General features: G+C 43.8%; 2 protein-coding genes across 5 annotated transcripts in view; one reads left to right on the top strand and one right to left on the bottom strand.

The window, feature by feature from the left end:
- Nucleotides 1-2169: 2169 nt before the first annotated feature.
- Nucleotides 2170-7215, bottom strand: RPS27A (ribosomal protein S27a). The gene is made up of 5 exons (XM_045010472.1): nt 7033-7215; nt 5784-5838; nt 5413-5498; nt 2885-3016; nt 2170-2355 (listed from the first exon to the last, which is right to left on the bottom strand). Exons 1-5 carry the CDS (start codon nt 7078-7080, stop codon nt 2206-2208), a joined length of 471 nt encoding a protein of 156 aa, XP_044866407.1. The 5' UTR covers nt 7081-7215; the 3' UTR covers nt 2170-2205.
- Nucleotides 7216-7350: 135 nt separating this feature from the next.
- The window catches only part of CLHC1 (clathrin heavy chain linker domain containing 1), a 38990-nt gene continuing 19181 nt past the window's right edge, over nt 7351-27159 (top strand). Inside the window, exons 1-8 of one of the 4 annotated variants that reach the window (XM_045010470.1) lie at nt 7353-7709; nt 9045-9315; nt 12322-12509; nt 14433-14563; nt 15696-15897; nt 16874-16989; nt 18433-18520; nt 20458-20564. In XM_045010470.1, the coding sequence (XP_044866405.1) occupies nt 9133-9315; nt 12322-12509; nt 14433-14563; nt 15696-15897; nt 16874-16989; nt 18433-18520; nt 20458-20564 (1015 nt within the window). In that variant the 5' untranslated portion in view covers nt 7353-7709; nt 9045-9132. Of the gene's footprint in view, nt 7710-8022; nt 9316-12321; nt 12510-14432; nt 14564-15695; nt 15898-16873; nt 16990-18432; nt 18521-20457; nt 20565-27159 lie in introns of those variants that run through there. The other 3 variants (XM_045010467.1, XM_045010471.1, XM_045010468.1) reach the window with 3 other exon arrangements.

The raw sequence follows: 27159 nt of genomic DNA, 5'->3' as shown, positions 1-27159 counted from the left end.
CCATTGGCCATTATCTTTGAAAAATCATGGCGATCGGGGGAGGTCCCGGATGACTGGAATAAAGCTAATGTAGTGCCCATCTTTAAAAAAGGGAAGAAGGAAGATCCAGGGAACTACAGGCCAGTCAGTCTCACCTCAGTCCCTGGAAAAATCATGGAACAGGTCCTCAAGGAATCAATCCTGAACCACTTAAAGGAGGAGAAAGTGATCAGGAACAGTCAGCATGGATTCACCAAGGGCAAGTCATGCCTGACTAACCTAATTGCCTTCTATGACGAGATAACCGGCTCTGTGGATGAGGGGAAAGCAGTGGATGTACTATTTCTGGACTTTAGCAAAGCTTTTGATACAGTCTCCCACAGTATTCTTGCCAGCAAGTTAAAGTATGGGCTGGATGAATGGACGGTAAGGTGGATAGAAAACTGGCTAGATGGTCGGGCTCAATGGGTAGTGATCAATGGTTCCATGTCTAGTTGGCAGCCGGTATCAAGTGGAGTGCCCCAAGGGTCGGTGCTGGGGCTGGTTTTATTCAATATCTTCATTAACGATCTGGAGGATGGTGTGGACTGCACCCTTAGCAAGTTTACAGATGACACTAAACTGGGAGGAGTGGTTGATACGCTGGAGGGTAGGGCTAGGATACAGAGGGACCTAGACAAATTAGAGGATTGGGCCAAAAGAAATATGATGAAGTTCAACAAGGACAAGTGCAGAGTCCTGCACTTAGGACGGAAGAATCCCATGCACTGCTACAGACTAGGGACCGAATGGCTGGGCAGCAGTTCTGCAGAAAAGGATCTAGGGGTTACGGTGGACGAAAAGCTGAACATGCGTCAACAGTGTGCCCTTGTTGCCAAGAAGGCTAATGGCATTTTGGGTTGTATAAGTAGGGGCATTTCCAGCAGATCAAGGGATGTGATCATTCCCCTCTACTCAGCACTGGTGAGGCCTCATTTGGAGTACTGTGTCCAGTTTTGGGCCCCACACTACAAGAAGGATGTGGATAAATTGGAGAGAGTCCAGCGGAGGGCAACAAAAATGATTAGGGGCTGGAGCAGATGACTTCTGAGAGGCTGGGATTATTTAGTCTGCAGAAGAGAAGAATGAGGGGGGATTTAATAGCTGCTTTGTACTACCTGAAAGGGGGTTCCAAAGAGGATGGATATAGACTGTTCTCAGTGGTACCAGATGACAGAACAAGGAGTAATGGTCCCAAGTTGCAGTGGGGGAGGTTTAGGTTGGATATTAGGGAAAACTTTTTCACTAGGAGGGTGGTGAAGCACTGGAATGGGTTACCTAGGGAGGTGGTGGAATCTCCTTCCTTAGAGGTTTTTAAGGTCAGGTTTGACAAAGCCTTGGCTGAGATGATTTAGTTGGGGATTGGCCCATGACCTCCTGAGGTCCCTTCCAACCCTGATATTCTAGAATTCTGTGATCTATTGCCACCTGTTGAGGGTGAGTAACCCTAGTGGGCCAGCCTATATTCCACCCTAGTCCCAAGGCCTGCTGGGGATATTAGATGGGGGCTTGTCCACAGAGCCGTGAGTACAGGCATGAACTTGGCGCAGTTCATCATCTCTGATACGTGCCCCTTTTGCAGTGTGAGGGAGACCCTGGCACATGTATACCTTGAATGCACCAGGTTGCAGCCCGTTCCCACTCCTCCTGAACATCCTTTTAAGTTTTCGGCTGCACTTTTCCCCTCACCTTTTCCTACACTCACTCCCTATCCATGGCCCCACAAAGTCGTGGGACAGCCTCGTCAACCTCTTTCCAGTGAGGGCCAAAGTGGCCATCTACAATACCAGGGAGATGATGTTGGCTGGGGGGGTTCTTTGCGACTGTGGGGCCTATTACCGGTCCCCCCTCTGTTCACGCATCTGGGCAGAGTTACTTCAGGTTCCCTTTGTTTGACCCTTTGACCGTCACACCTGCCTGTTACATTTTTGGTTGTTCCCCATAATTATTTGAGTTCCTGGACTTTGTGGATCCTCCCCTAAGGTTGGGGGAGAGTCCTTTAGTAAGGGGCAGGCTTCTGCCCACCCACTTCCCGGAACCCAATAGGACCTCAGTACACTGATTTGAGGGAATATATCTGCTGAAATCTCCTGAAGGAGGATGCATGAGGTTGGTCACCGGAAGGAAAATAAATGTACAGCACTGCAAAAATCTGAGGGCTGGTTTTTTTTATTAACACAGATACATTTACTTGTCTTCTGGTTTGTTGAAGCAGTATGTCAGGCAGCACTTGCCACAGTAATGTCTGTCAAAGTGACTGGCCATAAAAACTCCAGCCCCACATTCCTCAGAGGGGCACTCTCGGCGCAGGCGACTGATTTTACCATTCTCATCCACCTGTAAAAGGAAAGGCTCCATAAGTAATGTTATATCTTTCTTGATACACCTTGCCTCAAAGTGCCACTAATTCCTCAATTGTAAGCAACAGAAGAATGGCTCAGCAATTAGAAAGATCACAACTCAATCTGTTGCAGACATACGATTTACCATTCCAGGCATCAGTTTTCACCAGTGCAACCAGCTTCCAGGTGAGCCTGCCATAAGTTTACAAACTCAAACTTTTCTGACCAAAATTAGAAGCATTTGATTACACTGGCCACTTTCTCTTCATATTTACAAAATTTATGTTTGTGAATACAAACAGGTTCACAAAGCAGCCCCAAAAAAGCTTTGAGGAAGTTTATTGCTTTTACAAGTTCTGTGCCTTCTCCAGTTACTCACCTGTGCAGATGTAAAGACAGACACCTGGAAACTACAGCTTACGGATTCAGTAAACTTACATCAAGGGATGTACTAAATACCTACATGCTTATTACTGGTGACGCTACAGCTCAAACTCCCCCTTCTATCAAGGAGTTACTCTTACCTTGTAATATTTAAGGACAGCAAGTTTAACCTTCTTTCTCTTATGCTTGTTCTTCTTGGGGGTAGTGTAAGACTTCTTCTTTCTCTTCTTAGCACCACCACGAAGTCTCAGCACAAGGTGAAGAGTCGATTCCTGTTAGTAAAACAAAGATAATACAGTAGAATGAGACAACTTGGTTCCAAAACATGCAAAATAGTAGCAGCCTTCAAGCAGATTTGTTTTTTTTAAAAAACACTACACATACAGTGATCTGTATCACCAGCACATCTCAAGTCCAACCACCAAGTACTAGTGCTTAGTACAGAAAAATTCTGAGCAGTGTCAAGTGAGCAAAGAGTTTGCAATTGAACAAGCTGTAGAAGTCTTGCGCATGCTCTAATAAGAGAATAGATGATTGCAGTGTTTTGTTTCACTCGTTCAGTGAGTTAATTTTCCCCAAAAAACAATTGTCAATACACTCAGCTGGAAATGCTGTCATAGATCTAGTTAGAATGTGCCCATACTTCTGTTTAGATCAAGTTACTAAGCTTAACTAATGTGTTCCAGCCCCTCTGGGACAGTACTATGCTCATCATTACACTCGTAAGCTTCCCCTTCCTATAGCAGGAGAGCTGGCTCATATGAAAATATGCTTGGAGTGTGAATATAATGTAACTGGAATATGCTTTATGTAAAAGGTCTCTTGTAAGGTATAATTACAAAGCTTATAATCTACTGTTTGTGTTCCTCCTATTTGTATGTATGTATCATTCTTCTATCTAAAACTAGAAATATAAAGTTAACTCTGAGGTCCTATGGTAATTATACAAAGTGTGGGCCATTAATAGTGGTTTAGAACCTTGATGGCTCCCATTGACCAGGACAATTAGTTGTAAATGGCTGTTTACTTGTAAGCCTTTCTGTGAGTCAGGCCAGAAAGAATGGAGACTTGGGGTCTCACAGGACATGTGCCCATGTCACCTGGTACTGGAATCCATCTTAAACCTGGTGCTTTTCCATTTAGAAGGAGGGGTGGGGACCCAGAGAGACAAAAGATTCCCGTCTTGTGCCAAAGCCATAAAAGGGGATGGAACAGAACACAAAGGGGGCTGCAGTCATGAGAAATCGCCTAATTACCACCTGAGCTGGAAATAACAAGAACTGTACCTGAGGAAAGGCTAAGAAGGAGTCTAGTCTGTGAAAAAAAGCTTATTGGAACATCTCTGAGGGTGAGATTTACCTATATTCACTTTCTTAGACTTGCATGTTTTGTTTTATTTTACTTTACTTGGTAAAATATTTTGTTCTGTTATTACGTGAAACCACTTAAATCCTACTTTTTATACTTAATGAAATCACTTTTGTTTATTAGTAAACCCAGAGTAAGTGATTAATACCTGGGGGGAGCAAACAGCTGTGCATCTCTATCAGTGTATAGAGGGCGGACAACTAATTAGTTTACCCTATATAAGCTTTATACAGAGTAAAACGGATTTATTTGGGATTTGGATCCCATTGAGAGCTGGGTGGCTGGAGACAGGAATATCTGCTGAGCGGTTTTCAGTTAAAGCCTGCAGCTTTGGGGGTGTGCTTCAGACCTGGGTCTGTGTTACAGCAGACTAGTGTTGTCTGGCTCAACAAGGCAGGGTTCTGCAGTGCCAAGCCATCAGGGAAAACGGGCCTAGAGGTAGTTTTAGCACATCAAGTGACAGCCCCAAGGGGGTCTCTGTGACCGAACCCGTCACAATAGGGTTGCACACACTTGGGAGCTTCTGCAATACTTCATTATACTTAGGGCCCTACCAAATTCATGGCTGCGAAAAATGTGTCATGGAACAAGAAATCTGCTCTTTTGTGCGCTTTTACACCCATACTATACCGATTTCATGGGGAAAACCAGCATTTCTCAAATTGAGGGTCCTGACCCAAAAGGGAGGAGGAAGAGCACAAGGTTATTGGGGGAGTGGTGTGTGTGGAGAGTGTTTCACGACACTGACACCCTCACTTCTGGTCTGCCTTCGGAGATGGGCGGCTGGAAAGTGTTGGCTAGGGACCCAGTTTTGAAGGCAGCAAGGAAGAAGTAATACTATACCATGTCGCTCCCCCAGCAGCAGGGCAGAAGTAATATTATACCATGCCACCCTTACTTCTGCATTGCTGACTTCAGAGCTGGGCGGCCGGAGAGTGGCGGAGGCTGACTGAGGGCCCAGCTCTGCAGGCAGCAGCTCTGACTTCAGAGCTCAGCTCCTGGCCAGGAGCCGCCACTCTCCAGCTGCCCAGCTCTGAAGGCAGCGCTGCTGCCAGCAGCAGCACAGAAGTAAGGGTGGCAGTACAGCAACCCCCCCCATAGCCTTGTGACTCCCCACCCCCACAACTCCTTTTTGGGTCAGGACCCCTACAATTACAACATCTTGAAATTTCAGATTCAAATATCTGAAATCATGAAATTTATGATTTAAAAAATTATATGACTGTGAAATTGACCAAAATGGACCATGAATTTGGTAGGGCTCTAATTACATTGTATCCCATCTCTGGAAGATACACACCTTTTGAATATTGTAGTCAGACAGCGTGCGTCCATCTTCCAACTGCTTGCCAGCAAAAATAAGTCGTTGTTGATCAGGAGGAATTCCTAATGGAAAATTAATCAAGATTAAATAGAAAAATCTACTCACATTTCCTATAAGAGTAGAGTCAAAAGCAATGCTGACTACAGAAATAAAATTTACAGAACGTAGATGGCAGGATATGAAGATACTTACAAAACTTCTCTGTAAGTGAAATTTAATTTTGATACCAGTGATCACAGAAAATACTCTCAGATTTCTGGGGAATGATATTTGAAGTAAGCTACTCTTTATCTAAAGGAGAATGATCAGAGTAGGGAACACAGGAGTCCAAAAACCATTGAACTTACCTTCCTTATCCTGGATCTTGGCCTTCACATTTTCTATAGTATCAGAAGGCTCAACCTATTATTAAAGAAGTGGAAAACCACTGTTAAAACTCTGAAGTAGAATTATATCAGCTACATACGTCAATGAAGTTTTGTCAGTGAAAGCTACAGGCCAGATTTTCTAAGGAGCATCAAGCAAATATTATTTCTTTGCAGTGACAGTCATTTGCACACAATGATGTACAAAAACAGAAGCCATGTTTCAAATTGTGGACCCAAATTTTAAGTCTTTCAAGCAACAGACAAAAACAGCTTAGATATTAAGCTCAAACATAAGAAACTTAATTTGTATAGTCTATTTCAACTGACAGTAAAAGTTTTCTACATCAACCCCATAACTTCATTTACAAGACTCCTAAGGCCAAAATTATACTTTCAAGATGCCTCATGAGTCTGAAATTCTCCTTCCTACATTCATGAAACCACCTGGAGGAGAGCTCTGCATGTTGGGGAAGAAGATTACAATGATTCCTTACAAGTTTGTAAATTAATGGGGCTTTATTATATTCTCAGTGCATTTAGTTTATACATTTGACCGCACTGTGCCTAATCAATATCTCCTATTTGTGTAGGTCTTTTAGACAGCAACAGGAGGGAAGCATTTGACAGAACATGAAAGTGGGATTATAGAACCACAAAAACAGGTAATCGAGGGCAGGTTTAGTATTTTAATCAGTGAACTCATTTTTATGCATTGGCTGGATCTTGAATGTTTCAACCTTTAGGCACCGCCTAGAGAGGAGGCGGATGAAAACGCCCCCTCCCCCCGGGAGATATTTAGGGTGGTCCTGGTGGGCTTTCCCGTTCAATGCCTCCTCATGCAAAAGAAGCCGCCTCACACGAAGTTTCAAAAGACAAAGCCACCCTTGCCCGAGGGCTGAGCCAAGCCCTGGCTGGCAGCGGCGAGAGGCGCCCGGGCCGCGCGTCGGAGCGTTCCGCGGGGAACGGCAGCCGCGTCTCCAGGAGAGCTCGGCCCCTTGCCCCCCCCCCAGCGTCCACGTCCCCTACGGACAGACACGGGCCATGTGCGCCTAGGGGGCCACCGTTCCCACCCAGGGCGCCTACAGATGGGGCAGTTATGGCGCATGTTCCCTCCGGCCCCCGCACAGGACACCTCTAGGTGCGGGGGAAGGGTGCATCGCCCCCCGCCCCGGGGGCTCAGTGCTGGGGAGGGGGCACTCCCGGGCCGGGCGGCCCCTGGCGCACTCACCTCGAGGGTGATGGTTTTCCCCGTCAGGGTCTTCACGAAGATCTGCATGGCGCGGCTGGCAGCTGCGGGCAAGGGGAGCGCGGTCAGATGAGCACGCGGTGAGGGGGGACGCGAACACTCCCCGCCAACCTGCTCGCGGAATGGCGGAGGCCGGAAAGAGAGCCCAGCTCGGCCCGCACGGGGTTTCCAGCCTAGCGAGAGGAGGGGCCTCCAGGCCGGCGCACCACTGCGTGCGTGCGTGACTACAACTCCCAGCATGCACCGCCGGTACAAGGCACACCAGGGCTTCCGGGGGATTGTGGTCTCCATGTTGGCATGAAGGGGGACGTCTGAAAGGGCTGATGGGAGTTGTAGTCGGAAGTTGGGCGCGCAAGAGGGGAAGAAACTACTTTTTCCACAATGCACCTGACTGAACTCCTCCCTTCCTCCCTCCGTCCGCTCCTATAGAGCGTAGTTACCAGCAATGGTCGTTGCGGCCGACCGGGATGCGAATGGGCTCTGTGCTGCGCTCCAAAACCCCGGCGCGGGCCTGACGCCTCTCCCCTCCCCCCAGCGTTGGTGACGGGCTCCCCTGTGGTTTCTACGGCGGCGCTGCGGCTAGGGCAGGAAGGAGCAGCAGCAGCAGCGAGGTCGCGCTGTGGGGTGACGCGGGCACTGCCAGTCCCAGCAGAACAGAAGTGGGGTTGCTGAGCTCGGGCAAACCTGGGGCTCTCAACAGGGGTAGCAGGAAAACATGGCTGGGCAAGGGCACAGGGGCGACTCTAGGATTTGCGCCGCCCCAAGCAGGGTGGCACGCCGCGGGGGGGCTCTGCCGGTCTCCGGTCCTGCAGCGCCGGTGGACCTCGCAGACGTGCCTGTGGATGCTCCACCGGAGCCGCAGGACCAGCAGCCCCTCCGCAGGCACGTCTGCAGGAGGTCCACCGGTGCCGCGGGACCAGCGGCCCCTCCGCAGGCATGCCTGCGGGAGGTCCGCCGGAGCCGCCTGCCGCCCTCCCACGGGACGCCGCCCCAAGCGCGTGCTTGGCGCGCTGGGGTCTGGAGCCGGCCCTGCAAGGGCACATTCAGTTCGGCTAATGCGGGACTTCTGGGAGACGCCATAGAGGCGTTCAGAAATAGATGCAGGGATTAGACAGGTTGACCTAGAAGCTTTAGGGCTGGATCAGCAGGCAGCAATCAATCCAGCGGGGGTTGATTTATCACATCTAGTCTAGATGCAATAAATTGTCCGCCAAGCGCTCACCCATCAACTCCACCAGGCTGAGCGGCGCAGTCGATGGGAGAGTGTCAGTTGTCAACTTACTGCGGTGTCTTCACTGCAGTAAGCAGGTCCAAGTGTGTCAACTTCAGCTATGTTATTCACATATTCACACATAGCTGAAGTTGTGTAACTTACTGTAGATCGATTTCTCTCCCCCTTCCCCGTGTAGACCAGGCCACAGACTACTTGGATAATGTGTTCTTTTACACTTGATTTGTTTGTTTGGTCAAGTAAAGTTAATGTATAAATTCAGAAGAAGCTTATTTTCTCCAGTACCCTCTTTCCTCCCACTGCTCCACATGTAGACCTCACCCATGCAGACTACTCTAGTTGGGCAGACACATGTTGCCAGGTGCAGTCTCAGAAGCCACTGGGGCTCCATGGGTGTGGAGAGCCACCAGTGTGGAGCAACTTGCAGACTCAGGGTCTTTTGTAGCACAACAGAGATGACTTCCACAACGGCCCTCTGATTAGTATCACCCCTGAGTGCCAGATACAGAGAAAAATGGCTAGATTTGGAAGTGATGGTAGGGAAATGGTTACAAACCACATAGGAAAGAAACAGAGAACAGATGTTCACAAGATGTAATAGTTTATGTGGAAATAGTAAAAAAACTTGTCTCTTTTAATAATGAAATATTTGGTGGTAAGCATTAATAAAGAGCCAGAGTAGATGAATAATAGCACCACTTGACACATGAGTTGGTGTCACGTTTATACTATATTATTTTAACAGTATCATCTTTTTGTTTAGGTTTTGACTGAAGCATTTACTTCTGTTGAAGAAAAGAGGGAATCAGGCTTAAATTTTCTATAAGAAAGGAAAGTGTTGCTTTTCAACCATGTCCACCCATAATATTGGAGTGAGCAGACATTCCATTCTCCCTCCCATTGTTCCTGACAGTGATAAGAAATTTTTAGACAGTATACAAGGATACATCATTACAGAAATTGAAAAAGTGGGTTGTACAGAACAAGGACCAGCTGAGGAGTATTATATTATATACAGTAATGTTTTTGACAAGGTAACAAAGCACTATAGGAAAATATTTTCTATGTAAACAAGCAGTGGAAAGGGCTGCCAATCTTAAATGCACTGACAAACAGGAAGTGTTGTGTGTAATTTTTTTAAAATGTGACTTTAGATAAGGGGTCGGCAACCTTTCAGAAGTGGTGAGCCGAGTCTTCATTTATTCACTCTAATTTAAGGTTTCGCATGCCAGTAATGCATTTTAACATTTTTAGAAAGTCTCTTTCTATAAGTCTATAATATATAACTAAACTATTGCTGTATCTAAAGTAAATAAGGTTTTTTAAATGTTTAAGAAGCTTCATTTAAAATTAAATTAAAATGCAGACCCCCCCCCCCCGACCGGTGGCCGGCACCCGGGCAGTGTGAGTGCCACTGAAAATCAGCTTGCGTGCTGCCTTTGGCATGCGTGCCATAGGTTGCCTACCCCTGCTTTAGAACACAAAAACCTCAAAGGTATTTGGCCTAGTCAATGAAATCAATGGAAGTTAGGTTTCTAAATACCTTTGAGAAGCTGGCCTTAGTGCACACAAGAGTTTGGCTTGACAACCCTGAAGACTGAATACCTGTTTTCATCCCCAAGATAGGTGCAGCACTGGAAGCAGCAGTTTAAGCTTCCTTACCAATGTACTTCATCTCTGACCTGGAAATACCGGGTTTAGGGGTGAAAGGGTATGCCTATGGAGACAGTGCTACAAGGCCAGATTCTCCCCCATATTAGGGCATTTTTGTGCTGCTCTGGTATTTCAGAGCTGCCCTAAAACAAGCATAGACTGCAATTATGCATGGATTACATTGTATGATCTCTCTACGCTATAGAGTCTTTATAATGGCTTCTATGCCACATCCTTCCTTGCCATTGGCCCAAGGGATATCACTGAGGGAAGAGGATGGGAGCAGGGTGGATAAAAATCAACTATTTAAAAAAAAAATCAATATTTAAAGGGCCAATGAAAACAAAAATTGTAAGTTGCAAACAAATTTCTTTGCCTACATTACAAACAAATTACTGAAAGAACTGTTAAAATAGTGAATATTTAAAAATCACTTAGTGGCATTTTTACTGTTTTTTTGCATCTCTCTCATTTTGAACAATGACAATTATTTTCACTTTTGTTTATATTCAGTTTTTCATATTTTTAGTGTTGCAACATTTTGATTTAAAAAACTTCAAATGAATGTTTGAGAGAGAGCTCCAATATATCTACAAATATATTAATATGTCTTGTAAATCTAAAGTAAATTCTCTATACAGTGGAGTAAATAATCTTATACACTGTAAATTCATCACTAACAAAGTTTCTATTTATATAATGAAAATGCTCAAAATTGATTTTTTTTGCACTTTGTACTTTCAGACAGGGATAAAGTAGTTGTTGGAACTTGTTCATTACCTCCTTTGTAGCTAAAAGCCTATATTGTGAGAGCGCAACACTGGTGAATGTGTTTGTTTGCCAGAGCTGTGAGTGCAGCTGAACTGGCCGCATGGGGTATGTGGATGACTGCACAGGCTTCCACTGTATTCTGTGAATTTTCCTGTAAGAAAGACTATGCAGCTGTCTGCAAGCACAATGTAACTGGACCAGGTTTTCCAATTTCAGCATCATCCCTCGGTTCATTTTTTCACTGTGAATAGAAAATGAAATCAGGGTGGATTTGATTTAAATCAAATAGTTTTTATTTAAATCGGATTTTTTAAATCAATTTTTTTTTTTTATTTAAAAAAAAATCATTGGCATTTATCCACCTTGCTTTTTGACAATTCATAAAACTTGTCTTGTTATTCCCAATTGAATCAATTATCATCCAATCACACCTCTAGAGACCTATACAATGAATTTACTATTCTGAAAAATGTCAGTTAGTTATATAGACTGAAGATTAAAAAAAAATCTACGGCAAGTCCCCAAATATAAGAGTGAATAAAAACCAATTATTTTAAAAAAATAGGTTTTTTTTCCCTCAGAAAGCTTCTGTATAGATTATTTAGTTTAATCTTTTTATCTACCCATTTGTGCTTTGCTTTTTTAAGCTGCCAAGGAAGATCTAACATACAGGAATCAAAACTGGGACTTCTGCATAGCTACTTTTACATGCATGTAAAATCAGTTTTTGCATCCTTTGCATGCATGAGTAAGGGCTGCAGGATCAGCCCCCCAAATTGTGAGTTTGATCTAATGCTTTATGCTATTTAAAAAAACATTGGCCTGGCCTGGTCCCTTCCTCTTTACCTTTCCAGAGCTGTAAGTGCTCTGAAGGCATCAGGCTTAGTACCTATTGGAGAAAGCATCTCATGTTGCTGAAAAGTGGCTCTTCTAGTTGCATAAAGAATGTCCTGAAAATTATCCCTTAACTTTAATAATATCTGAGATTAAAATAAAACGAATATATGGAGATATACCTATCTCATAGAACCGGAAGGAACCCTGAAAGATCATTGAGTCCAGCCCCCTGCCTTCACTAGCAGGACCAAGTACTGATTTTGCCCCAGATCCCTAAGTGGCTGGGTTTAGCAGGCCAATGCTCAAACCACTGAGCTATCCCCTCCCCCGAATTATTTAAACTGAAAGAAGTATGGAGTTCATTTGTTACCATTTATAGTTTGTGCACTTTCATCAGCTTGAGCAATGAAAACAGACTGTCAGTTTTATGTTCTGCTTCTCATGCACTAGCATAGTGCTGCTGTTTGAAGTGTATATAGACGCTCCCCGGGTTACGCAAACTCGACTTACGCAAATCTGCACCTACGGGAAAAGTTCGATTATTTATTTATTTTTGGTGTGTGATTGTTGGGTATACGTTCCCAACTTACACAAAATTCGATTTACACAAGACGTTCCAGAATGGAACGCTTGCATGAGTCGGGGAGCGTCTATATTGTGTCCAGTTGTTTCTGTTTACTCTGACTTGTGCTGTTTGGAGGTTTGCGGGAAGTCTGGAGGGGTGTTCCATTAACCACATCAGTATATCGCATTTCAGATGGAAAAACATGTCTTCACAGATAATAGAGCATGTTACTGTGTACAAGAACATTCTGACTTCAATCAAACAGGAGTATGATGCATTTATTGAAGCAATAAAAAAGGGCCAAAGGAATGCATTTTATCTTCATGGAAAATTGAAAGTTCTGGCATCAGAGGCAACAACTCTAATATATTATAGAAAAAGAGCAATCCAACTTGAAGATAAGTAAGGCCACTTCTAATATATTGTGTAAAGCAACATGTGTGATACTAACTCTGATGTCAAGTATCAGAGGGGTAGCCATGTTAGTCTGGATCTGTAAAAAGCAACAAAGAGTCTTGTGGCACCTTATAGACTAAAATCTCAAAAAAGATATACTGGCACTAGAAAAGGTTCAGAGAAGAGCAACTAAAATGATTAGGGTTTTGGAGAGGGTCAACTTGTGGAACTCCTTATCTGAGGAGGTTGTGAAGGCTAGGACTATAACAGCGTTTAAAAGGGAACTGGATACATTCATAGTGGTTAAGTCCATAAATGGCTATTAGCCAGGATGGGTAAGGAATGGTGTCCCTAGCCTCTGTTTGTCAGAGGATGGAGCTGGATGGCAGGAGAGAGATCATTTGATCATTGCCTGTTAGGTTCACTCCCTCTGGGGCACCTGGTATTGGCCACTGTCGGTAGACAGGATACTGGGCTAGATTGACCTTTGGTCTGATCCGGTACGGCCATTCTTAAAACAGATGTATTGGAGCATAAGCTTTCGTGGGTGAATACCACATGCGTCTGACAAAGTGGGTATTCACCCACAAAAGCTTATGCTTCAATACATCTGTTTGTCTGTAAGGTGCCACGGGACTCTTTGTTGCTTTTAACTATGATGTGTAAATCATTTTAAATGTAGCTAGTTTATCACAGTTGTGATTTTTAAAAACTAGTTTTATTATTCTATTATCCATTAAGTGGAAGTCCCAAAATGACTGTGTAATTGTTAAAAGAATAATTTAGATTTTTGTATTTCCAGGCCTGATTCTGCAATTCTTGTGCAGTCAAAACTCCCACTGAAGTCTATGGAGATTTGGCCTGCATAAGTACTGCAGGATCAGGCACTGTTTCGCCACTTGTAAAATAAAGACAGCATAACTTCAAAGTGAAGATTCATTGTCAAAATGTATTGTATTAGGATACTTTGTTTAATTTGAGAAGTATAAAACAGTGGAAGAATTACTCACTTTCCCTCAGTCTGCTATGTGGCTTTCTTTACTGTCCTATACTTTACTGGTGTCATGTAGTTGCATGTATGTGGTAAGATTATCAGAAGGCGCATGCCTCTAGCCCAGGGGTTCTCAGGACAAATTTTTTGGTGGCGTTAGAGTATGGCCACCAACTCTTGCTAGCGGCCTCTCTCACACTTTCCCCTAAAATACTTAATTAGCTTTAGGAAAAAACAAATAAATATGCACATAGACTTGTCCAAAACATAGTTATTTATTTATTGCTAGCTAGAAATCACTTTTCACAACAGACTATTAACAAACATGCCAGTATCACTTTTTCACAGCAGACTTACTCAGCCCTGCCAAGCCTGGGGACAAATTAAGCCCTGGATGGGGAGCTGGGAGAGGCAGTGAGGGGCTGGAGTCTGGGGTCTACCGCCTCATAGTGAGAGCCTAGGGCTGGAGCCCAAAGTCCTGCAGCCAGAACCTGCTGCCCTGCCACCCCAGGGCTGAAGCCCAAAGCCTGAGCCCCACTGCCCCCAGAATTTGGGGAATTCACTGGCTGCCTATTCCTCCAGTGTTGTGCCCCAGGTGTCTCCAGAGGGAGGCAGATCCCAACCCCTGCTGGCAGCACCAGCAATCAACACCAAGGTGGGGCATCCAGGAGCAACAGGGAGGGGGAGAGGCTGCTATTTTGCCACTCACCCCCACCCAATCACAGCCCAGGAGGGTGTAGCCGCAAGAAAAGCCCCTGGTGGCCACATTTGAGAAATGCTGCCTAGCCTCAAATAGAATTAATATGGCATGTTAGGGAACACAAGTAACTGAGAATGACAGAATAGTGTTGTGACAAGCTTAGTATAGCATCTGCTCGCCCTGATGATTTAGGATTCTAAAATGTAGAAAAGAAAATTGAGACTTTTCTTTGTTGCAGGATAAAAGTTATTGAGAGAAATTCTTCTAGAATTCAAAATCTGATATTGAAAATAAGAAATATTAAAAAAGTGCCCTCTACAGAAGCTTTGACTCCAAGAAAAAAGATAAACCCTGCTAAGCCTATACCAGGTAAAGACCAATATTTTGTTAGGTAATCTGAATATTTCTTTTGGATTAAAGCTTTGCCCTTAACTAAAGAGAAGCCACATACACAGAGGGCTGCAGTGACCCTGTAAGACACTAGCCCATGTTTGGATGGTATGGAGCCTTGCTGACCCAGTGGAAGCTCTGGAAGAATGCATGCTTAAGGGAGGCATAATGCCTTCCAGAGTTCTTTGGTAGTCATGGGGAGCATGCTGACTGTTACAGAACTTGTGTCTCCTTGATTCTGGAGTCCATTTATGCAACCTGGGGCATCCCTGACATCTGTTCTAACTTGTCACTGCTTCAATAGACCCTATTGGCAATTGCAGGAGTGCAGAATCACTAGAGCACAAGAAAACCTCAACCACTCCTTCCCCTGCTTCTATTCCTGTGTCTGTCTCTAGCCTACATTAGGATGTTCAGTGTGGCAAGGCCTTCTGCATGGGGTTGCAGAGCCAACTCTGGGGCTGCTGCACAGACCCTCTTGCACTGGGGGGGTTTCTTCGGATGGGGAGCTTACATCTGTTCCGTGTCCCATTTGGAGTCAGTGCAGCCAGGCCAGCATGAAGGGGTTGTAGAGCAGAGATGAATTCCCCCACTGAGCACAGGGGTTGATTGTGACCAACTCGTGTGTGGCAGTGCCAGGGGAGAAGGCTCCTCCCATCTTTCTCTCACATTGCTTAGAAGATGGTCACAATCTGGCCAGTAATGTTTGGTCAATACTTAACAAATGGAATCTAAGTAGCTAGGAGTACATGTATAGTACATAACACAGCATTTGTACATTTGTTTCTAAGTCCTCACTGCTGGAACGTTACACCAAAAACTAACAGATTCAATTACGGCTCTGGAATATTATTGAACTCTAAACTTGTATCACCTTCTATAGATTATTTTTTTCACTTACTTTAGAGACCATCTCTATTAATAAAGGGAAATTTGGATTATGTCTGAGCTGCAAAGTTCAGATCTTGTCTCTAAGATTCTGTCATCTTCCTTTTATTCAGTGTTGATTTTCAGACTAGAGAACCCTAGCAAATTACATGTCCCACAGTTTCTATATACACCTTGTGTGCTTATCACAAGAGCTCATTAAAGACATTTCCTTCTTCAACAGGTCTGACTGTAAAAGAATCTCTCAGCTTAGATGCTCTTTCTAGACACCTTGCTCAGCTAGAAGGGAGAGTGCAGGAACTGAAAGCAGACATGATATCAAAATACATTCCTCTGGAGAACAAGGCTGGCCTAGAGCAGGAACTCAAGCACTCATTGGAACTACGAGATAAGGCAGAGGCAGTGAATGAGAAACTGAGACTTAGGTACAAGTGTTCATCCTACAACATATCTTGTTTTTATGTTGGGGATATTCTCTAAAATGTTCTGTCTGTCACATAGATTTAGCTTTGGTACGTTATTAATTGTTATAGAGGTATTAACAATATCAGTATTAATTGTGCTCAGTACTTTGCAAAATACATGGGAAGACATTTCTTGCCCCTAAGAGCTTATAGTCAACAGACAAAGAATGCAGTGTGGTAATGTAGGGTCAGGTCCTGGCCCCTTGCTCTGTCCGTTGCTCCAGCAGCACCAAGGAGATAAAGAGCTGCCTCAAGTGGGCAGCCAGGGATTTCCCTGATGTAGAGGAAATACTTGGATGGCAGGTGACAAGCGATGAAGATCCTTTGCTGGCAAAGTGGCACTGAGGGAACCGCTCTAACTGGTATAATCTAGAGTAGCCCTTAGACTGCTTTAAATTACACTAGGGGCAGTTTTGTCCCCTACTCCCTCCATCACTTCCTAGATTGTGGGAGATAAAAGATGCCTTAGATAAATTGAGTGCAGCTTGCTGGGATCTGAACATCTGGCTCATAGTATGCTGGTGATTTGAAGATGCATTCAATATAAATCAGTATAAGGCTTTTAATTACATAAATATGGCAGCCTTCCTATGTTTGGTGGATTAACGATGCTTGGAAGAAGTGCATTTTCAAAGGATTTCAAAGGAGACAGTACCTTTTACAACAGGACAGACAAGGACTCCTATGTGTAATTGGCAGCAAAGAGGAAAGCACAAAGATGAAAGTAGGAGAAGGATACAAGGGAAGCAGCTGGGGAGGAAGGTTTGGGTGGAAGGGAGGGAGGGAGGTATTAGAATGAGAAGGGATGTGGGCAGAGGTCGAGCTTTATAGAACCTTGAAGTTAAGCGTTAGCTTGAACTTGATTCTTCATAGGGAACTACTGAGGAGTTGCACTGATCCTAACGAAATGTTCGATTCCCTCTTTGACTGTTTATAGTTATAATAGAATTACATTGGTTGCAAATGCTGTGTCTGCCTGGGCAAAATCTGACAAGAGCACCTCCTTACAAGAACTCCTCTCTCAAGTCATGGAAAAGAAGGAAGTTGTAAAAGGTAAAACCAATAAAAATAGAAGGACAATATTATGAAGCATGGAAAATATGGGACCAGATTCTCAGCTGATGTAAATTAGTTTATTTCCATTGATATCAATGGGGCTATGCAATCTTATACTAGCTGAGAATCTGGCCTATACATTTGTATTTTTCTTTTTTAAATGTGTACTGAGATTTTCAAAGGGGCATGAAAGAATTAAGTGTCCAAATCCCAGTTAGAGTCAGTGGAAGTTGGGCCCCTAATTCCTTTAGGTCCCTTTTGAAAGTCCTATCCCTAATGATCTTGGGTCATCCATTTCCCCCATGCATGGTGTTGCATGTGTCCAGCATTTAGGAAGATAAGATTTTTGCCCGGAAATCTGATAAAGGTATAGAAAAATATTCACAAGTTATACAGGGATGACTTTGGTCAATGATGTTTTACTACAGTTAAGATGAAGGTGAGGTGTCCTGAGGTGGTTTATACAATCTCCACCTCTCATGTGCTGCCCAAATCCCTCACCCTTTTTTCCAGAGTCACAGAGGTCTCCTGCTGCTAGTACTTCAAATCATCCAGGTTATTTAGGCAAGTGAAGTAGAGATGGCGAAGAATCTTTAAAATGTTTTCCAGCCGATTGCCTTAGGCCTTCTGACATGTTCAACCTTTTTATGAGCATTAAGCACACTCCAAAAACTGTCAAGATCATCTCAGGTGCTGCATGAGTAGAGTGCAATGGCACGCTTGGCATCAAATTTAATCTTACTTGTTGCTCTCAACTTGTATTAGACAGACCAGGAGAAGATATCTCTTATGTTCCTCCACTCTGCCCCTTCTAATGGGCTTTTAGATTGTGGGTCAAATTCTGCTCCCATTTACAGCCCTGTAACTCTATGCACTGAATTCAGAGGAGTTACATGGGTGTAACTGAAATCAGAATCTGTCCCTATGTTTGTTGTTCACTGCTAGTTGGAGTTTAAAGTGTGGTCTCCACCCTTGTCCCAGAGCTAAGAGCCAAATTCTGCCCTGACTGACATTCTGTGCAGCTGCATTGGTTTCAGGTGGAACTGTAGAATGTTTCAATGAGTAGAATTTGGTCCTTAGGGTGTCATCTCTCATTCCTAAGCTCTGACAGCCTTAGAATATGTGTCTGGGGACATAGACAGGGAAACTTTGTCCTAGAATTTACCTGGCCTGATTGAAATTGTTTCCTAATTACATTTCCACTTATGGGAGACTTCTTTGGTCTTGTCAACACATGAAAAATGCATTAGTTTATATAAGGTCCCTTTCCTGCTTGCTAATGCAAAAGAGCCTGGCTAAAACTTTAAACCCATCTGTCTTGAATGACACATTTCTATGGATCAAAATCTATTCTCTTTTTGTACTCTTGCAATGTTAATGCTGGTTTTGTCTATTGAAATAACAACACATTTACCTCCCATTGATGTGTCTAACTTTCAGCTGCTGCTGCCTTTAGCATCTCTCATATATTTGAACATGACCCCAGCAAGAGTAAAGAGGCTGAAGATTTACTTGAATATATTGAAAGGTAAATAGAATGCAACTCTTATATTCTACTCTGTGTAAGAAGTTCACAGCATTACAGAGTTTGGATAACATATCATGTTTAATGCAGTCCTCCAGGGCAAATTAGGATTGTGTAAAAAGAGCACTCTTTTCTTCTTTGTGTGAATTTCTGGTGTTTGTAAAATGTGCTTGCTAGCCTGACAGCCCTGCTGACCTACATCAGTTGGTTATCCACAGACCAGATGCAGCAAAAGCAGCTTTTCCATACTGCTCTACTCATGTGCTTCAACCCTGTCCTGGAAGATCACTTTTGGGGCAGAAAGGGTAGTTTAAACTTTATGGCCCATTCCATCCTTGGCCTCTTTGCTGAAACTGCCAACAAAGGTACTAGCAGCGGATGTGGGGTTTTTTTTGGTGATATGAACACCTCTGAGGAGATTACCTTGGTCTAGAGTTTTTCCTGAAGATGCCAATAGGTACCTAGTACAATTTTCAAAAGCACTAGGTGCCTGTTGAGAGTTAGGTGCTTTTAAAAATCCCACTGAGCGCCTGTCTTCATCTTTAGGTGCCTAAATATCTTTAAAACTCTTGCAATTAAGAAGTGGAATGAGATCATAAACTCATTTCACACAGTCCACTGAACAGCCATTACATGGTAACAGCTTCCAGGTACTACCAACCTAGATTGGATTTGGCCTTAGTTTGATCCGTGAGCTGAAAGGCCATATTCCATTATACCAGTCCCTCCCAAATCAGCATCTTAAATATAACATTCATTGAAATCTAACTGCAACAGTTTCTTTCTGGAGATCAATATCTGTTAACCCAACAGCAGTGCAGCAAGTCAGTCTTTCAGGAGAAAATCTAATTGACACAGTCAGAAGGTGAATGGTAACAGAGGCATAGCTAGTTTTAGTAGGGACATTTCAGGGGGTTAATCATAGGCTATCATTATTATAGTCTAGATGTGGTTTCCCTTAACGGAGTAATCTGGGACAAGATCGCATCCCTACTGCCCTCAGATACACTGGGAGGGGATGCAGAGAGACCATGTGGTTGATGGAGCCCTGAGGAGGAATTCTGGCTGGGAGCACATGCCATAGCAGCAACTTGGCCACCCTTTGAGCAAGTGCAGTGTACTCTGTCCTCTGTGCCCAGCTGGCGATAAAAGCTAGTGTGGAAACCACAGCACCAGCTTTCCCTGTCCTCCCTGCCTGCTAGCAGCACTGAGGGGGATCAGGGATGACACTATCCAATAGCCATTCTTAGCACAAAGGGGAAGCTTCTTGCACCCTCCCTCCCCCAGGAGCCCATGCAGAGGCTGAGCAGAATATGGGCAGAATCTCACCATTGAATGCGGATGTAGACAACTTTCTGGGGCACCTTCTTGCGCAGCTGGTGTTGTGTGCTATGCAACCTGATTTCCTCATTTAAATGCCTTGTCAAGCCTCCTTTCTTTTGGCCAGCGTTCCATTGATGATCCACTTCTTGAACACCATTGTGGACACTGTGTAAGTTGCTAGGCAGTGGTCAGCATTTTACGATCCAGTGTGTAGTGCCTGTACTGATGATAAAAGCAGCAAAGAGTCCTGTGGTACCTTATAGACTAACAGATGTATTGGAGCATGAGCTTTCATGGTGAATACCCACTTCGTCGGATGCAGTACTGATGATGTGTACCAAAATAATACTAAAAGGTGAGGGAAAAAAGTAATTTGGGGAACTGAGAGCCACTCAGGACTGCCACTTGCTGTCACCAGATTTTTTTCATACAGAAGAACTAGATATTTTAAAATATTCTTTGTATTAAAGCTGTGGTATTGCCCATGTCTTTGACATTTGATTCTAGGCTTTCTGGAATTCCTTCCTTGGCTAGTTCACCACATCATCAACCGATCATTTCTTTTTTGTTTTTGTGTCAGTGCTATATTACATTGTCTTTTCCTTCATCTGTCCTAGATTCAATGAATTATTTTCATATGGTCAGTATGAGGCTGCAGCAGTTTATGCTGCAAACTGTCCTAGAGGAATTCTCCGCAATGAAGAAACCATGATGAAATTTAAGGGTATGGAATTTAGATGGAAATACTTTTGGTCAGATTCTCAGCTGGTGTAAATTGACATCACTATTGATTCAAATAGTGCGACACTGACTTACACCTGCTGAGAATCTGCCTCTATTACTCATGTTGAAAGAAGCCTTGAGGGGACAAATGTGAATTACTTATGTGTGTTCGGATTTTACATTTAACATTTCAGAGTAAAAATAAAAACAACCTAATGGTATGCTGCGATAAAAAACCCATGGCACAAGGTCTCTGAGCCCAGGTCAGCTCATTTGGGCTCATGGGGCTCAGGCTGCATTGCTAATAATAGTAGTGTAGATGTTCATGCTCAGGATGGAGCCCAGGCTCTGAGACCCACTTTCTTTGCAGGTATCAGAGCCTGGGCTCCCGTCTGAGCATGAACTTCTACATTGCAATTTTATAGCCCTGCAGCATGAGCCCAAGTCAGCTGACCTGGGCCAGCCGCAGCTGTGCCTCAGGTCTCTTATTGCAGGGTAGACTAAGGGGCCAGACCCTTGGTGCCGTGTCTGATCACTTTGCACTCAGGCAATGCAAAGGGGCCTGACAACTGGATTCTCCTTGCACAAAGGAATTCTTGAGTGGCACAAAGACAGCATAGCTGACTTTACTACTTGCTCTTCCTCCTGTGTGTAAGGGGTGTGGCAGGGGCAGGCTCTGGGTGACGGGGCAACTCGGAACACAAAGAGTTCTATTCAATTCTTAGCACACTGCTCACCGCAGATAGCAAAACGTAAATCAGCCATTAGACCTCTCTAAGTTACGCTGGCGGCCATTTCAATCATTGGTCAGGCTGAGAATCTGGGGAGGCATAAAGGTTGCTTAAAATCAACTTTGCCTCCCTATGTGGTGCAGCTCAGTATTGACCTTAAGGTCTAGTTTGAAGTTGTCTACACTTGTACTTAAACTGATTATTTCCACTTATAAATTAAGTGTATGCAAATAGGTGTGCACAACCACACTCATATAACTTTGAAAATCTGGCCCTTCATGCCCCATGCATTAGCTAGAAAAGTTGCTTGAATCACCTGACAGTGTTCCATTCAGCTTATAATTAAGCTCTGAAATATGAATCGTTATCTGTCCAAAAAGGATCAGTAATGCTGTTTACATGCTTGAGAAAAATACAGAAATGTTCTTTGGTTGTTTTTAGTCCTCCATACTCTGTCTTCCTTTGAATTTGAGGACACAACATGCAGTGAGCATCACTGGTGTCAGTGGTGAAGCAGTTGCAACTTGGTCTTTCCCCTGTAGGGGCTGGAGGGAATTCTGAGAATACCATTGAACTTTATTTTATTATTGTTTTTTTCTTCTTCTTCCTCTTTTCACTTTACAGGGCAATTGTTAAAGACTCAAAGTAAAGAAGTACAAAAGAAGTATGTTAAACTAATATTCAGAATCTGAATTACAAATTAGACAGTAAGCTTTACATTAGGCAAAAATTTACTAACTTGCTGAACATTATGTTCCATTGACTTCAGTGGCACTACTCATGTGAGCAGAGTTAAGTGTACACATACATGTTTGCAGGATGGGGTCTTAGATATAAATCTTTGAGAACACAGACTGAGTCTTACTATGGGTTTTATAGTGCACAGCACAACAGGACACAATTATGATTGAATCATAGAATCATAGAATATCAGGGTTGGAAGGGACCTCAGGAGGTCAACTAGTCCAAACCTTACTCAAAGCAGGACCACTCCCCAACTAAATCATCCCAGCCAGGGCTTTGTCAAGCCTGACTTTAAAAACCCCTAAAGAAGGAGATTCCACCACCTCCCTAGGTAACCCATTCCAGTGCTTCACCACCCTCCTAATGAAAAAGTTATTCCTAATATCCAACCTAAACCTCCCCCACTGCAACTTGAGACCATTACTCCCTGTTCTGTCATCAGGTACCACTGAGAACAGTCTAGATGCATCCTCTTTGGAACCCCCTTTCAGGTAATTGAAAGCAGCTATCAAATCCCCCCTCATTCTTCTCTTCTGCAGCCTAAACAATCCCAGTTCCCCAGCATCTCCTCATAAATTATGTGCTCCAGCCCCCTAAACATTTTTCTTGCCCTCCGCTGGATTCTTTCCAATTTTCCACATCCTTCTTGTAGTGTGTGGCCCAAGTCTGGACATAGTACTCCAGATGAGGCCTCACCATGCCGAATAGAGGGGAATGATCACGTCCCTCGATTTGTTGACAGTGCTTCTACTTATACAGCCCAAAATGTCGTTAGCCTTCTTGGCAACAAGGGCATACTGGTGACTCATATCCAGCTTCTCATCCACTGTAATCCCCAGGTCCTTTTCTACAGAACTGCTGCCTAGCCACTCGGTCCCTAGTCTGTAGCAGTGCATGGGATTCTTCCTTCCTAAGTGCAGGACTCTGCACTTGTCCTTGTTGAACCTCATCAGATTTCTTTTGGCCCAATCCTCTAACACTGCTCTACAGGCAAAATGCTTCTGAAATAAATGTGGTCAAACTTTACTAATTCTGGGTCACTGAGAACGAAAATGATGCTTAAAATTGTTGATTGGCTCTAGTTTTCAAGATATGCTATTGGGTCAGTATAAACGACCCTTGACTTGGGAATAGCGGAGGATAAGTGAGTTATAAAGGGAAGGGATCTCAATTTAAACCAGAAATGACTAAAATACATCTTTGACTGGATCTATGAATAAATCTATGACTGGGTTTGGACAGTACTTGCTTTTTAGGCAAAACAATCTGAAGCTGGTATTGCGTCATACATGATATGAATTGCATCATGTTATTCCTAGAAGTCATGGATGATGCAATCATAATGAAGCTTACATCACTCTGCTGAACAAATTGCCCTATATCAGCTCTAGAAATCATACAGTGTCGTGCTCTCTTATTTGTCAGTGTTTGATTTTGCAAAGGGACACATTTCTGTTTAGCCAAAGTGAGCAGAGATGCCTCGTACTTGTGTGAACAGTGCAGATAACTTCTGCTATGTTTGTGGTGAAGTGACTTTTGCATCACAAAAGTGCAGTATAACCACTATGGTTAAGAAAGCCTATCACCTTTCTTTTGGCTGCAAAATTGGAGATCAGGACAAGAGGTGGGCCTCACACATATGCTGCAACACTTGTGCAACAAATCTTCGCCAGTGGTTGAACAGGAAAAGGAAATCTATGCCTTTTGCAGTGCCAATGGTTTGGAGAGAGCCAACAGATCATACCAGCAATTGTTACTTCTGCATGGTGCCTCCAGTTGGGAAAGGTGTGTCAAAGAAGGAAAAGTGGACTGTGCATTATCCAAACATTCCATCAGCTATACGCCCAGTACCCCACGGAGAAGGACTGCCGGTTCCTGATGCACCGGAATCATTCTCACTTGAGTCAGACAAGGAAGAGGATGAAACTTCTGGTCCTGAACCATCAATGTCACAGGACCCACATTTTCTCCCATCCTCCTCCTCTGAACCACACCTCATAACACAAGGTGAACTGAATGACCTTGTCAGGGATTTGGAACTACCCAAGAGTAAGGCAGTGCTGTTGGGCTCCAGACTACAGCAGTGGAATCTCCTGGCAGGTGATGTTAGGGTTTCCATGTTCCGTGACCGTCAAAAGGATCTTGTCCCATTCTTCTTCATGGAAGGTGATCTTGTAGCCTGCAACAACATCGATGGTGTGATGGCAGCCCTCAACATCGTTCACGATCCAGATGAGTGGAGACTGTTCATTGATTCATCGAAGACGAGTCTTAAAGCTGTTTTACTGCATAATGGCAATGTTTTGCCATCAATTCCAGTTGGTCATGCAGTCCATATGAAGGAAACCTATGACAACATGAAACAACTTTTGAGGTGCATAAACTATGACCAACATCAGTGGCAGCTTTGTGGCGATTTGAAGGTTGTTGCTCTCTTGCTTGGCCTGCAGACTGGATACACAAAGTACTGCTGTTTTCTCTGCGAATGGGATAGTCGTGCAAGAGATTCCCACTGCATCAAGAAAGATTGGCCACTCCGACAGTCATTGGAGCCTGGGAGGAAAAGTGTTCAGCATCCACCACTTGTTGAATCAAGGAAGATTTTGTTACCACCCTTACACATCAAGCTGGGTCTGATGAAGAACTTTGTCAAGGCCATTGACAAAACACAAGCAGCTTTCAAGTACCTCCGTGGAAAATTTCCAAGGTTAAGTGAAGCTAAGATAAAGGAAGGTGTCTTTGTTGGTCCTCAGATTCGTGAACTTCTTCAAGATGATGCATTTGACCATGCACTGAGTGGCAAGGAAAAGACGGCATGGAAAGCCTTCCAGTTAGTGGCAATAAATTTTCTCAGAAACAACAAGGCAGACAACTACAGGTTGTTGGTGGAAAACCTCCTCAAGGCATACAAAAGCCTTGGTTGCAACATGTCACTAAAGATACATTTTTTTGCACTCTCATCTAGATTTTTTTCCACCGAACTGCGAAGCAGTGAGCGACGAGCATGGCGAGCGATTTCACCAGGACATTGCAACAATGGAGAAACGCTATCAGGGCAAATGGAGCCCATCAATGCTTGCAGACTATTGCTGGACAGTGAAAAGAGATGCTCCATTTAATGAATACAAGAGACAAGCCAAGAAGCGCCGAGTAGACACTGAATAGGACTAAACTATGTACATAATAGTTTTTTGCCTTTTGTTTCATAATAAATTTTATTTATATAACCCTTTTGCTGATTTTTAAAGTGTTACATAAACAGGGCAGATGAAATATTATCATGTAAAGCAACCATAAACACATGAAAAGACCTAGGTTTACAATTTATGATTAAAACTCTACTATCTACACAATATACATAGACATCAAATGTAAAAACTTAAATATCTTAGAAACAGTAGCCAATCAGTTTTTAATTGTCATATTTGAATTCAGCACATCAAAATACATAATAAATAGCACATTTTATCTCTGAAGCAGACGACTTCTCAAAAATTATAGACCAGTGTAATTTGTCTAGGTCCCTCTGTATCCTATCCCTACCCTCCAGGATATCTACCACTCCTCCTAGTTTAGTGTCATCTGCAAACTTGCTGAGTGTGCAATCCATGCCATCCTCCAGCTCATTAATGAAGATATTGAACAAAACCGGCCCCAGGACTGACCCTTGGGGCATGCCGCTTGATACTGGCTCCCAACTGGACATGGAGCCATTGATCACTACCCGTTGAGCCGACGATTTAGCCAGCTTTCTATCCACATTCATCCAGCCCATACTTCTTTAACTTGCTGGCAAGAATACTGTGGGAGACCCATATCAAAAGCTTTGCTAAAGTCAAGGAATAACACATCCACTGCTTTCCTCTCATCCACAGACCCAGTTATCTCATCATAGAAGGCAATTAGGTTAGTCAGGCATGACTTGCCCTTGGTGAATCCATACTGACTATTCCTGATTGCTTTCCTCTCCTCTAATGTAGCAGAATTGATTGCTCCATGATTTTTCCAGGGACTGAGGTGAGGCTGACTGGCCTGTAGTTCCCTGGATCCTCCTCCTTCTTTTTTTTAAAGATGGGCGCTACATTAGCCTTTTTCAAGTCATCCGGGACCTCCCCCACTCGCCATAAGTTTTCAAAGATACTGGCCAATGGCTTTGCAATCACATCCACTAACTCCTTTAGCATCCTCGGATTCAGCTCAGCTGGCCCCATGGACTTGTGCTCATCCAGCTTTTCTAAATAGTCCTGAACCAGTTATTTCTCCACAGCGGGCTGGTCACCTCCTCCTCATACTGTGCTGCCCAGTGCACTAGTCTGGGAGCTGACCTTGTTTGTGAAGACAGAGGCAAAAAAAGCATTGAGTACATTAGGTTTTTCCACATGCTCTGTCACTAGGTTGCCTCCCTCATTCAGTAAGGAACCCACAGTTTCCTTGACTTTCTTCTTGTTGCTAACATACCTGAAGAAACCCTTCTTGTTACTCTTAACATCTCTTGCAAGCTGCAACTCCAAGTGTGATTTGGCCTTCCTGATTTCACTCCTGCATGCCTGAGCACTTTTTTTATACTCCTTCCTGGTCATTTGTCCAATCTTCCACTTCTTGCAAACTTATTTTCTGTGTTTAAGTTCAGCAAGGATTTCACTGTTAAGCCACGCTGGTTGCCTGCCATATTTACTATTCTTTCTACACATCGGGATGGTTTTATTCCTGCAACCTCAATAATTATTCTTTAAAATACAGCCAGCTCTCCTGGACTCCTTTCCCCTTCAAGTTATTCTCCCAGGGGATCCTGCCCATCAGTTCTCTGAGGGAGTCAAAGCCTGCTTTTCTGAAGTCCAGGGTCTCTGTTCTACTGCTCTCCTTTCTTCCTTGTGTCAGGATCCTGAACTCGACCATCTCATGGTCACTGCCTCCCAGGTTGCCATCCACTTTTGCTTTCCCTACTAATTCTTTCCTGTTTGTGAGCAGCAGGTCAAGAAGAGCTCTGTCCCTAGTTGGTTCCTCCAGCTCTTGCACCGGGAAATTGTCTCCTACATTTTCCAAAAACTTCCTGGATTGTCTGTGCACCACTGTATTGCTTTCCCAGCAGATATCAGGGTGATTGAAGTCCCCCATGAGAAC

This window comes from Mauremys mutica, chromosome 3, assembly GCF_020497125.1.
Source record: "Mauremys mutica isolate MM-2020 ecotype Southern chromosome 3, ASM2049712v1, whole genome shotgun sequence".
Lineage (NCBI taxonomy): Eukaryota > Metazoa > Chordata > Testudines > Geoemydidae > Mauremys > Mauremys mutica.
This window is presented reverse-complemented; position numbering and strand designations above follow the sequence as displayed.